This window comes from Passer domesticus, chromosome 9 (assembly GCF_036417665.1).
Source record: "Passer domesticus isolate bPasDom1 chromosome 9, bPasDom1.hap1, whole genome shotgun sequence".
Lineage (NCBI taxonomy): Eukaryota > Metazoa > Chordata > Aves > Passeriformes > Passeridae > Passer > Passer domesticus.
This window is the reverse complement of record NC_087482.1, coordinates 33,835,931-33,849,987: the sequence shown is the minus strand read 5'-3', so window position 1 is coordinate 33,849,987 and position 14,057 is coordinate 33,835,931. Positions and strand designations below refer to the sequence as shown.

General features: G+C 36.2%; 1 protein-coding gene across 18 annotated transcripts in view; it reads left to right on the top strand.

The window, feature by feature from the left end:
- ERC2 (ELKS/RAB6-interacting/CAST family member 2) overlaps positions 1-14,057 on the top strand; it is a 421,439-nt gene that overhangs the window by 152,246 nt on the left and 255,136 nt on the right. For 10 of the 18 annotated variants that reach the window (XR_010368528.1, XR_010368527.1, XR_010368531.1 and 7 more), the window contains 4 exons: positions 537-674; positions 5,318-5,458; positions 5,989-6,129; positions 9,476-9,511. Coding sequence is in view for 2 of the 18 variants with exons in the window: in XM_064432578.1 (XP_064288648.1) it covers positions 537-674; positions 5,318-5,458; positions 5,989-6,129; positions 9,476-9,511 (456 nt within the window). In the remaining 16 variants the exon portion in view is untranslated. The remainder of the gene's footprint in view (positions 1-536; positions 675-5,317; positions 5,459-5,988; positions 6,130-9,475; positions 9,512-14,057) is intronic. The other 8 variants (XR_010368535.1, XR_010368536.1, XR_010368537.1 and 5 more) reach the window with 3 other exon arrangements.

The window sequence follows — 14,057 nt, the reverse complement described above, 5'->3', positions numbered from 1 at the left end:
CTTTTTGTTTGGTTGTTTGTGAGTTTGGCTTTTTTAAGAATAAACATCTTCATCTCTGCCCAGCTTAGTTTTCCTTATGGCAAGGCATCATGGAAGAAGAAATTTTTAGATAGGCAGGTTATAATCTTTCTTCTTCCTCATTTTAGGGCTCACTCAAATTGGTTTTCCTCACCCTTTCATGGTCCTTCTTATTCAACTAGAATAATCTAAAGGGGTAATTCCAGACATACTTTGAATTACTGAGATAACGCAGTACCTTAAACTGGAGTGATTAATATCAGAAAATATTTAAATAATAAAATACCTGACTGCAGTGAGATTTTCCCTTTATTTTATTGGAAAATTATACTTCTTCAGCAATAGAAAACAAAATAGAAAGGACTGAAGTTTAAAACTGTTGGTGACATAGCAGTTACAAAGCTAGCAGTATAACAAGGCACGTGTATCGTATATGTGATGTGTATGCACTCAGCACCCAAGTCCCTCTTAGAACATTATGACAAGGTTGATGATTATTGTAATGTTTTTATTTACAGATTGAAAATCTACAGGAGCAACTTAGGGACAAAGACAAACAGCTAACAAATCTAAAAGACAGAGTGAAGTCGCTGCAGACAGATTCCAGTAATACAGACACAGCACTGGCAACCTTAGAGGAAGCTCTGTCAGAAAAGGTAATGTTTTCTCATGAAAACCTATATGTGCTGCTCTTGTGGGTGAAGTGTGTGCAGAAAATGTGCTTCTGAGTTGGCCTCACAGCTCTCGCAAAGGCTAGGGGCCTTGTCAGGGAAGCAGGTGGCTTGTCCTGGTAGGATGAGCAGGAATGGCTGTCGGGGATGAACTGACACAGAACTTGGAGGGCAAGGAGTGATGTCCTTTGAGTGCTTATGGAGAAAATGGCCCAGGACATGGGAAGATTTTGCCTTAGCCAATGAGGTGAGTGGTTAGTCCCTGAAAGAACTGAAAGGCATTGGACGCCTGACTTAAAGAAGGTCGAGTTTTGGCCATTTTTCTGTCTTAGTGGTCTTGATAATCCTGTTCTTTGGCCCATTAAGCTGGGGCCAAGAGCAAGTGGCTGTACCAACTGTTACCTTGGCTTGCTGTGAGCACTACTGGCTTCCTACACTTCATTTTCAAGGGAAACTGTTTCATTAAAAAAAATATTGAGCATTCCTTTTTTTTTTTTTTTCTTTTACAAACTCTATGCCTTTAATTTGAAAATACCTAGGAGAAGGGATAAATCTGGACTGTTTAAATTAGTGGCAACATTCCTACCAGTTTCAGTGAGGTCAGGTTTCTTCTTTCAGTTCACTTTGAGTACGAGGTAATGCAAGTGAATTTATATGCCAAAAAAATTAGTACAAATACCCACATTTTTCAGCTCACAGATCTTAATATATACTACTTAAATGTGAACAGTAAAGTAATATGTGCCATTCTGCAGCGTGTAATCCTATGAAGGCATTTATGACCGCATATGACTTGAAAATGCTGCTGTGGTGTTGGCACTGACACATACAATGTTAATGTCAGATTTTTTATTTCTTGTGTGTTTAATTGATTTCCTAGCATTTGCTCGGTCAACAACAGTGAAAAAAGTTGCTCTTGGTATTGATTCAAGTGAATAAGCATTTAGTTATACAGTAAAATTACACATTTCTGTAATCTTTCACTGGTAATCTGGACACAGTGTTCATGACTTTCACAGCACGTTAATGAAAAAAAGACAGAAAGTACTTTTTAATCTGTTTTCACTCCTTGTAAACTATCTTTTCTGGATTAGTCACTCTCCCAAAATGTCTGTAGAGGCAGCTGAGGGTTTTTTAAAACAGTCATTTGGGAAGCAGAGTGACTGTCACAATGGAGACTTGCGTAGGAGTAGGAGGCAAGCAACACTGCTGAGTTAGGATTCAGATGAGCTTTTGAACAGTGGGGTGCTTGATCTGAGAGCATGAGCCACAATGAGGAGAAGGTTTGCAAGGTAAATGCATATCTCTGTAGGATTTTGATTGTTGTACAGGGAAATCACCCTCAATTTCTTTTCCATTACAAGTCCCTTGAAGGCCACTCTAGGAAGGGCAGATTTTTTGAAGTCAAGGGTGATTTCTGGGATGAACTTACACACTGAAAGAAGCCAGTAGCCATCCTCTAGAAATTCCAAATGGACAATTACACCTGGCTTTTTTCTGTCTTCTGGCAGCTAAATACTTTGACAGTGTCTGTTTACACATGTGCCTCATTCCTTTGTGTGTCCAGCTTCCCAATTCCTCCTGACTGCTCTCAGTATTTCTTATGCAGTAGCATTCTTCAGACCTACAGACTTTATCAATAGTTATTAAATATTTCTACTGGAAGAAATATGGGATAGAGGTTTGTCCAAATGGGACAGAACAGGAAACCTTAGTGAGTTGTTTATTAACAAGTGCATCAATATAAGTACTTTTATCAGTTGAGTGTGTAATGCTGTCAAGAAAGGATGATGTTTTCATTTAAGAATACCTGGTTTCCATTTCCATGGAAATGCATTGTTTGTGTCCCTTGTTTTTCTTTCTAGAAATTGTATCAGACCTACTTTTCAACTCCGTAATTTTGTGTTTGTACTCTGAGATTAGGCTGTTTTTTGCATTATATTAGTTCTTTGTCCATTCAATAGTTTTTAGAATTTTAATTAAAAATAGTGAATAAAATTCTTTCAGACCATCATTGGGAGCTCTTTTAAAATACAAATATATTCATACAAGTTTAGCTGACCACAATTTACTGGAATCTGATTGAATTGCTTTTCTTAGCATCTATAGGAAGAAAAAAATGAAAACATGATCGTATGATATTAATGAATTATATAAAGCTGTTTTTAAAGTCCAAAATGTTTTCCTGCAGTTTTCTTGAAAATACACAGATTAAGATTTTAGCTCTGAATTAGAAAATGTGTTTCCTTATTCCTTATGAAAATAGATTTTTCCAAGTGTCTGTCTCTTGATTTTCTTTTGTATTTAGTGATTAGGTATCTTGGGAACGCTAAATGAGAAATTAATGTAGATGTAATAAAGCAAGGTCAAATTTTCCTTTTTTTAGTCTTAGTATTTTTCTGATGATATTGCTGGTGTGATTTTTCCACTTGTCAGGAATCAGAAACAAATCAACTTCAGTCACATTTGAGTTCATTTTGGAACTAAGCTGCAAAACATCTTCATTCAACTATTTATCCCTGATTTCAGAGCCTGTCCTAAGCACTGAAAATTTGTAACAACAACAATAAGGATTACATGCCAATTAAAAAAGAAAAAAAAGTTTGAAAATCAGACTATGCAAAGTGCTATCAGCTGCCTTGATGTTATAACAAGAAACTTTTCAAAGAATATCTCGGCTCTTGGACTGGCCCAAAGCAGCTCAAGAGGTTGCTTTCATGAAGCTGATATTTATAAAGTTGGTCCTACTGTAGCAGCACACAGCAGATAAGCAATGGAGTATGTCTGATAATGGAGCTATATGCTGGGGCAATTCAGTTCCTGCTTCTGTGATAAAGTGCAAATAGATTAGACCTGTGAGGTCCCAGATTAGTGCATAAGGAAAGCTGCCCAATGCAAACAAGACTGAAACAAGAACACATTGTTGGGATTTCTGCAAGTTAGCTGTTAATCAAGCAAAACATGGTTTATTAGGGCCTTTTAACACGTTTTTGACATTTAGCCTTATGCAGCTGACAGATAAATTAGTCTTCTTTTGTGATTGACTGACAAAAAAATATACTGTTCATTAAAAAGATGAAATAGTGTTATGTTTAATTTGTTGTAGATGAAAAAATCATTTGGGTAAATAAATCTTCAAGAAGGAATTGGTAAAAAATTAATTATGAATATAACCAGGTGGAATCTGAATGATTATTATTATTAAACTATTATACTTTATGGAGGCTGGCATCTTAATGTTAATATTCCAAGTACTAAGAATTTAAATTGTTTGTTATTAGGAATAAACCTGAAGTTATTTAGTGTCATAAGTTTAGATTGGAAGGATGTTAAAGATCATCACCTAGCTCCAACCCCCTTGCTGTGGGCAGGGACACCTTCCAATAGATCAGGTTGTTTCAGCCCTCAGATCTTCCTGGCCTTCCTCAGGAGCCTCTGCAGCACATCTGTGTCCTGTGAGGGCCCCCAGAGCTGGATGCAGCTCTTCCCCAGGTGGGTGCCAGCAGGGCAGGAGTGAAGAGTCACCTCCCTGACCTGCTGGCCACACTGCTTTGGATGCAGCCCAGGAACACAGCTGGTGTTCTGGGCTCTGAGTACTCATGGCTGAGTCACGTTGAGCTTTTTGTCACTGTACACAGCCAAGTCCTCCTCCTTTTGGGCTGCTCTGCTCAGCCTAGGATTGCCCTGACCCAAGTGCAGGACCTAAATTATGTTGCTTCTACTGCCCCGCCAACTGCCACCACTCAATGATACCAGTAGTTCTCCTGATACTCTGCTTAAAGACCTGCTTCCAGCTGAAATGCAGTGCCAGTGGTTATTTCATTGTACCCTAAGTATTTTTCTCTGATTGGTATTTGCATCCTTCGAGTATTGATGAAATGAGGTTAATGAAACCATAATACTGTGTCTGCTTTTTCCATTTCACCCTTTGAATTAATCACCCAATCAATGACTGGTGGTAGTCAGCAAACATTGAAATAGTTATTGGAAATCGGCAAAATATGCAGAAACATGGCTGAGTTTAAAGATCTGTAGGGTTACTGTTAATTAGACAGAGAAAAATATTCCTTTGGGTTTTTAAATTTGTATCTGGGTACTTTTTCTGTGTCTTGGACAACTGTTTTTTTTGGCATCTCAATATATAACATGTGTAAACAGTAAGTTACTGATAGTTAGCAAGTGGCTGATTAGATCTGGAACTTTGTCTTATTGCAAGCAAGTAGAGTAATAACAAAATTGAAGCTGAGTAAACTGGTCATGGCCTCTGAGGAAACTACTCATGGCTTGTTTTGAACTTATTTTCAAGACTTCAATCACTTATGAATACAGGAAATATATTATTGAAGTGAATATCTTTCCACATCTATCACAAAACTCAACACACTCCTATCAGTATAGCTCTTTAATGAAGTTCCTGTACTGTGTTACTCTTATCAAGTATTTAAAAACTTGATCTTAGGATTTTGAAATCTAGAGAAATCTTGGATTGACTTTAATACCATCAACTCAATCATCCTCTGCTTCTGCAGGTTTTTTGTAATAAGTGCTACATAATGCAAACAAATTGAATGTTGTCTTTCTTAAAATTATTTCCAACTTTTCTGTTTTGCAATTCTTTCCCTTGTTAGGAAAGAATAATAGAGCGTCTGAAGGAGCAAAGGGATCGAGATGACAGAGAAAGACTTGAAGAAATTGAATCTTATAAAAAAGAAAACAAGGACCTGAAGGAGAAAGTTAATGCTTTACAAGCTGAACTGACAGAAAAAGAGGTCAGTCTTTTCTTAAAAATTCTGCTCTTCTATCTATGTCATTATGATGAAAGAAAGTGCGTTAGGATCACTCTTGAGTCATGTCAAGTACTGAAATTCTGCCACTTCAGTGTTCAGCTTCAGAGCTGCTGTTTTCTTAAGCATTCTTCACAGTCCTCATTTGTACATAAAATATTACTGCAGTTTTTACATAGCTGTGCATTATAATCTCTACTTTGTCCTTTACCTAAGCTTCCACTAGGCTCAAATATTTCATTGCTGCTGCTGTTTTTGTTTGTCAGTTAGAGAAATAGTTTTCAGTGTGTTTGTACCTCCAGAATATGACATGAACTCGTCTGTACTATGAATGTCTGTGTTTCACTGCATGCCAGCTCGTGTGGTTCCAGCTGTATGCACAAATGGTGTCTTTTGCTATCAGTGCTTATCTTTGAGTCACCTCTTTTTGGGGGAGGGGGAACAGGATCCAGGTGATTGCTAAGTTAGTGTCCTGGTCACTAGGAATTAACTTTTTACTCTTGGTCGTTTTCCAGTCTAGTTTAATCGATCTCAAAGAACATGCATCTTCATTGGCATCAGCAGGGCTGAAAAGAGACTCCAAACTTAAGTCTTTAGAAATAGCCATAGAACAAAAGAAAGAAGAGTGTAGTAAGTTGGAAGCACAGTTGAAAAAGGTAAGTTCCATCTTAAAACAAACAATCAATCAGCAAAACAAAAATCGGCATCCCATACCCTCATTTTGAAATGATGAGCTTATTTACTCTTCTGGAGTAAATCTAGAATCTACCCATCCTATGCTGTTTGCTGGTGCTTGCATCAAGTACTGCTTTTCCTCAAGAGGTTTGTACCAAAGCCACTAGTGAGCCTCAGAAATTGTCCTCAGTACCTCTATGAGGGAATTCTGAGAAGCTGCAACAAATAGATGAACTGAGAGCAGGACATTGGAGGGAAAAGGGCAGAAAGGAATTATCAAGCCAGCAGTAAACTGAAATGTTTGCAGGATGAGGAAAAAAATTAAAAGCTTGTCTGAGAAATGCTGGAATTCCTAATTAAAAAAATCAGCTTCTAAAATGAAAACTAGGTTTTATTTTGATGTATTTTTGGCTTTGTTGGTGAACACGTGTTTGTGATAATTAAGCAAAATAATCAAAAGTTTATATCAGCTGGCAATTCAGTATTTCTATTCAGCAAGAAGTGGAAGCAAGCATTTAAAGAAAAACGTACAAACCCTGTATTTTATTACATGGTTTTACCTAAATTGCTGCAATAAACTACATTTTGCTTAAATGATTTGCAAGTGTTTTGATACCATTGTTTCTTTGACCTTTCTCTGTGTTGTAGTAATGTCTGCTCTCATTGTTCTCATTATGTTTTTGATGGGGTCAGGCATTACGTTTGCCTTCTGCAATTCATGACTAAGTGTACATCAAGTGTTGTTTTCTTTTTAATATTGATATAGTTTTTCATTTTCTGATAATTAATATTTGTTCTGTGAATGTTATCACTGTTAGCATAATATTCTGACACTCTTTTTACCCAGGTTGAGTAGTATCCTGCTCAGATTAAGCATTGTTTCAATAGCCTGACCTGTGAAGAAGGTATTGCAAATTATAAAGGATACCAGTGTGTAAACCTTATATTTGTATTCTTTCTCAATTCAGAATGAATATGTGCAATTAGGTGCCTGCATTAGATCTTTAGTTGAGAGGAAGGGAAGCTTTTTTCAATAAACATATACAAATGGAAACACAAATAATTTAAATGGCTGATACCTTAAAAATGCTATTGATGGTAGAATTAAAATCTCCAAAAAAAAGGTTTCTCTGGAAGTCACTTACTTTGCTTTAGTTTGATAGAATAAATGTTTGTTTACTTTTGCACTCCCCTCCTACAGATACTTCATTACAATCTGAAATGTATTTTTTCCCTTAATTTAAAATATACAGTTAAAAGAGCCCTGGAAGCACAGATCACTTAAAAAACCCTCACCAAAATCCTCTTGAAGGACTTGAAATCCTAAATCAATCATTTATGACTGTACATATAAACACATCATACAGTCATGGAAAAACAAGCACTTAAAAAAGTCAGAGTGTCTGGGATGTCTTTTGTATAAAAAGGGAGCATGTTTCTTGTGTATAAATACAAACAATTATTGAATGAAAGTTGAAAACATAATAGTTTTATTATATCATAAATACAGCATAAAGCCCAGTGGAAATTCACCCACCATTTGTAGGAGACCAGGTATTTCCACAATAAAATGCAGTTACAACCTTCTTTCTGGGCATGCTTAATTGAACAGAAACAGTGACTGTTAATGACAGTAGACTCCAAACAGTCATTTTCAATTCCCATTTTCTTTAATGAAATACTTTATGTTCAAACCTGTAAATATCCTGCGTTAAAAGTAATTGGTCCCCAGAAAAATACCTGCACCGTGTTCTCACTGCTCAGGAAAGTGAGTGAAACAGAAACCTGGGTCACTCTTGCACATGTCTGGGTCAGAGGAGGAGGGGACAGCAGCAGGGTCATAAATGAGCCCACGTGTCCCATGAGTGTGCTCACGTGTGAGCATCAGCCTCTGCAGGGGCAGAGGCATCTGGCACAGTTTGCTTCTCTCTTTCCAAACCCACTCCAAGGGGCTGGCTCCTTGAAAAAATTCCAAGTAGCTTATACAGTAGTCCTCTCTAAAAATATCATGGAGGAGCTACTTTGTTATGCTGCTGTAAAATAATTATAATTCAGGGTTGATGTGTAAATTTTAGAAATTAAACTAAGAAATGTGAGGATAGTACTCAGTGCACGCTTGCTGGGAGTTAGTTTTGCATGAGCACTAATAGTGGTAAGTGCTATGTCTGAAGGAAAATGCACAAGGGGCAAGTTCAAAGTAAAATTGTAAATAAAAATGACAACTGGAGTTTCTCCTCCCCAGCTTTCCCTGCTTTCTGTGTTTTTTTTTTTTGAGACAATAGGATTCATTTCTTGATAATAAAGATGGATTTTATTGAATCTGATTCGATCCAAATATTTTTTAGTACTGCATAACTGGATTTTCTGCATTTTGGCAAGAAAAAAATATGCTGATTCTAAACCCACTAGGCACATTTCAAAAATAATGAAGAGGCTATTTGTACAAAGTAATCATTCATGTGACTCTGCTATATTTTGGTATAAAAAGTAATGTTTTAAATTGTAGACATGCTTATTGAACATCTTGTGACAAATATTATGGGTTGAAATTCATAAAAAATTTCAAAGAAATAATTCTAAATACCAGAGAATGGTCAATGCTTTTTTCCCAAAATTCCGTAGATTTTTGTTGACTTACTTTGAATTGCTACTTGTGAAAGAACAGCAGGAGAATTACCTCATAGGTAGCAAAGTGTTTTATAGATATGTGTGTATATATAATCTTTATTATCCACTCCAGAATTTCCTCCTTTTGTTGTTTTTCATTATCTTAAATTTACTTGCTTACTGACATATTTGCAGTTGCTAAAGTACTATTTGCCATGCTGTACTGTTTGAAAGTCATTCTGCATAGAAAATTCAGTATTGTATTAAACAAAAGGAAAGTAATAAATTTAATGATACTATTTAATTAATCTTTTATTATTACTGTCTTTGAAGCTTTGGTGATAAATTGCAGCCTCAGCCAAAAGCACTTCTTGTGATTCATTGCTTGAGACCAGCACTTAATGTATCATCAAAAGTGGACACCTCTCTTTATTTCATGGGTTATTTAACTTGAGAAAGGGAAAGTAACACAAACCTTAAGTTTCTTACTCCAGCTATTCTTTTTTAGGAGCCAAAGTCAACATTTATGTTTCCCCAGTGCCTCTCACTTTCACCAAGGAATGTTTAGAATCTTAAATTTCTACCTTTTTTCCTTTTATTTTTTTTTAATGACATGTTCTTCTGTGCAAATGCACTGGTTTTGTTGAGCTAATGCTGTTTTCCTGGATCTTTCCCTCTTTTCCTGTCTGTGCTTCACTCCCTACCAACTTTGCAATGTAGCAAGCTGAGCAGTTGTTCAATCAGATGTACAATCCAGTAAGTTCATTTTTAAATTGCCCGCTGTAACATATGGAAGCATGAGGATCCATTCCCTTACTGTGTTGTGCTCTTCCTCTGTGGAGCTTTGCAGAACGCTCCTGGTGCTCACTCTGCTCTATCCATTATATCCAAATAAATGAACTTTGTGGACTTGAAGGCCATTTTAAGAATCCAAAATGTATTAATAGGTACATACTGTGTTTCTGAAATTACAAACTTCCTTTAGGTCCTCAACTTCTCCATTAGAAAATGCATGCAGTTTTTTTTCCTTTTGCTTTGCTTTTTAATTCCTCCTTGTACAGTACTTTATTTGATCCTTCAAACTTACGTAACTCCTAATTTATTCAGTTTATCTTCAGTGACCGAGTTAATGAATAATAATATCTAGGAAATGACTGGCAGTATTTTCAAAAGTCCATATGACTAAAATAGATTAGTTCCACTCATGAAAGGCTGTATACATTTAGCATATACACATTAGGAATATGGAAACTTTGTATTTAAGTGAAGAAAAGGCTGAAATATGTAATGATAAATGCAAAAGGCAGTCTTTTCAAAGTCTTTGCTTTGGCTTGTATAGCATTAATATTCTCACAGATGCCTGCTTTAATTGCACATTATCTCTTTTAACTTCACTCCTTCAATTTGAGGAAGAGCAGCAACAAACCTTTTCTCTGCAGAGAGGAGTTTCCATCTTTTTGGCTGAGACTGTTACATTTAATGTGCTGTGAGCATCACAGGACAGAAAAATGATGTAACTGTAAGAGCAATTTAAAAGCTATAGTTTACATAGTAATCCTAGTCAGAATCACTATGTAATTTGGATAGTGTACATATAGAAGAAGTGGGTTTGTGGCTTAAGTAATGTGATACTGCACATTAGAGGAGATATTGCCATCACTGGAGTCAGTGGGAGCTTTGCCATGGGTGTCCATGGACCAGGATTCCAGCTTTGGAATCTATCATGGTTAGGTTTTGTAGCTCCAACCATGTAATTGCTATGTCATGACTTTTGTATGGGAAAAAGAGATTCCCACACAATCTGCCGTGTTTACTTTTGAAGTTATTGGTTACCTGTATTGAGAATTTAGTCATAAATTTTAGCACAATAGCATAAAACCTGATATTACCACCTCTACTCTCCAGCACAGTGCTGGAGAAAGAGATTGTCCCTTTCAATGATACACCCATTTTTTTTTTTCTGTATCATGTTGGGTCACTTTTGTGGTAGTTATGTTTCTATTCATGTCATTTGCACTGCTCCTGTGCATGTCTTTTCAGACTGGAGTCTTTTTACTGTTAGTTTTTAGCTTGGTTTTCATAAATACTGGCCAGTCATTAGCTCAATATTATTGATTCTGCTGTGTAGAATTAATTTGTTACTTCCTAATCTGTTTGTGTGCGGTATTCCAAAGCCAGTCCTTTTCTTAGCTGTTATTTTCTGCCTTTATATGGTTAATTTTCAAAAGGACAGCCTGCTGGAAGTTGCAAAGCAATAGATGCAAGATCCTCTTCCCTCAGCACCAGGCAGCAATTGTGCTATACCCACAAGATGATTTTTTAAAAATAAACTTCTCTTGTTCAACTTCTTTCTTCTCCTACATTGAGCATAAGTTGTAAATAGAATTGGACATACATTTCTTCATGCTTTAAAGGTGAACTTTTTGAAGTACCCAAAGAGATTTGGTGCAAAATTGATTATGAGAAATTGCATTATTGCCTTTGTGCTGTCATTTAAATGTCATGCTGTACTGAGTTTAGAGTTCAGGTGAATCTTTTTCTGAATATTAAAGCCTAATTTTCCAAGATCATCTATAAGAGAAATGTCAGATTAAAATTTAAACTACTTGCAGAATACACTATAAATTACTTAGAGCAGTCCCTAAAGTTAAATGAAAACCTCCTGAGTTTTAAGGCGACAAGAAAATTTGTGTGACAGCAATCTTTTTTTCCCATTTATTTTTGAAAGTAATAAAATTTGAAGGATCTTACAAAGTAATAAATATCTTGCATGTAAATTCTGCTGTTCCTTTTTTTTTATTTTAAGTACCCACTTGATTTCTGTGTATGTTTGTGTCTCAAACTTTAAAAATGAAATACTTATCTATCCATCCATTTCTATTATGCAGAATAATACATGCATGACTGTAGCATAAGACTTTAATAGCCTAAATAATTCATGTTGCATGTCTGTGCCACACTGTTATGATATTTCTGTAGGAAATTTGTGGTTTAGATAAGGAAATGTTACTTTTCTTCTAAACCATTTGCAGTGCTTATGAAGCAAAGATCAGAACAGATGTATAATTAATGTAAAAATTTGTGACATTCTAATGGTAGAGTGATATGCTATTTTTACTCAGTTGTAAAAATAACACACAACATCACAGTCATAATATTGGGAGAAAAAGCATCATAGAGTGAGTGGGTTAGTTTGAAATTAACCTAATGTGTACACACAAGAGTTATCATTTCCAGATACAGATTTAAGAAAGCTGAAAAATACATGTGGACTAGTCCCTCCTACCTATAAAAGCCCCATAGAAACAGAAAATGTGTTTTCCAAGGTAACAGGGAACTTAGGGAGTAAACAGGGGACAGAAATTAAACACAAAATGGAGAGTACAGCAGAAATATGCAGAGACTTTGTGATTAATGTGATTCATGCAGCTTCTGTCTAGAACTAGATCCACCAGTTCAGTCTACAGCCTAAAAAAAGCCAAAGAAATCTGCCTTGTCCTGGCCAGGAGCAGGGTCAATATCAACTGAGCTGCCTTTTTACTCCTTTGGGCCTACTGTTTGACCTCAAAAGTCAAGTTCCATCTGTCAACAAATCACCCCTGATCTGTACACAACAAATTCAGAAAGGTGCCTAGTTCAGATCCAAACACATCTTTCAAAGCCATAAAATAGAATGGGGCCTTATAAGTAATTAATTCTGTGCCTTTGTCCTGGCAATGTCAGATGGATTTTGTTTTGCTCTTTTCTGGTATCAGCAGCTTTGTTTACAATGTGAAGAGTCCCTTAAAGAGACTTTCAGGTTAAAGTATCACCTGCAGAAAGCTCTTTGTAAAAATTGTTTTTTTGTTCCTGCTCCCCCTTTTTAACTAACTTTCCTTTACTTCATTTGGGCAATACCCTTGTAGAAATCTGGTTCCTGCCAATAGTAAAAAAAGGTTTTTTTAATTGCTTTGAAAAGTAGAGGCAGTCGGCTAAATTGGTGATTTGCAATACTGGTTTTATTTTTTTTAATTAATTTTTTTTTAAGACCAACCTTGTAGTAACTTAATGCTTACATTGATTTATATGTGTCATTGGTTGGATGCTTAACCACATTTAATCATACCTTAGAAGTTCCACTTCATGTTGGGGAAATGCAGCGACCCAGTTTGTGCTGCAGAATTTTCCAAAAACGCATCCCACAAATATGGAACAGCGTGAGTACCACAGAAAACACAAGAACTAAAAATTTTTGCACCTTAATGTTGATTTCCTTAGCATGCTGTTGAGCCAAGATTTAAAGGGCTAAAGTGAGGAATATATTTATTATTTTAGGTGGTGATTTGCTTATCAGCTGTGCAGTAGGCAATTTTTTCAGTGCACCTCTGAGCTCCTGTGTGACAGGAATACTCCATGGTGGTAGAACATTTGGCACCTCTGCATTGGTGATGCTATCCTGTTCTTGCCCAGTTATGCATTTGCCTTGTAGAAAGTGCAGTGTGGCAATGAAACCTAAAAAAGAGACAGGCTTCTCTCCCTCATCTGCATTGCTTCTTGTTCTGGGGTAAGAGAAGGGTAGAGGTACATGGAGAAAAAAGTTTGGGCTGAAGCTGAGACTTTATGCTCAATTGAAGACTGGTTAGGGCAAGGAAGGTGGGTGTTTTTCCTCTCTATGAAATGACGGAAGCAAGGCTGGTATGCAATTAAATTTTTACCAAAGGGAAGGGACAGAAAGGTGACAGGGAGTTAGACAAAGGAGCAATAGCCTTTGGAGGGAAACTGTGAAAATCTGGATTTACCCTTGGGAGAGGAGCAGAAATCTGAAGAATAGGGAACAGTGTGCTTTTTTTGAATAAGTTTCTTAGTATCTTGAATGTGGGAGTTGGATTATATTTCTTTTTCTAGAGTGAATTTACCTATGGAATTAAATTATTCCTTCCAAAATTACGTAATGATAAAAAAGTGTATAATATTGTAATAGGGTTTATGGACAATCAAAGTATTTTCTCAGATAATTGGCCTTGAGTGTGAGTATTATATTGACTTCAAAAGTTACAAAGCTAGTTGAAAATAAATTTCTTGATACAATTAACAACTGGTATAAAAGAAATCCAAGTTTATTATTAAGGAATATTGAGCCTGAAAAGGAATCTGTTGCTGACATCTCAGTCAAACAGTAAAATCAAGATACTCCTTGAATGTTACCTTGAAAAGAGTTCTGGGTTTGAAAAGTCCTATATTGGCATGGAATTCAGGACTGGAGCATGTATCAAAACAGAGACTTTGAAGAGCAAGGTCTGTAGGTTTAGTAGGCTCCTCATAT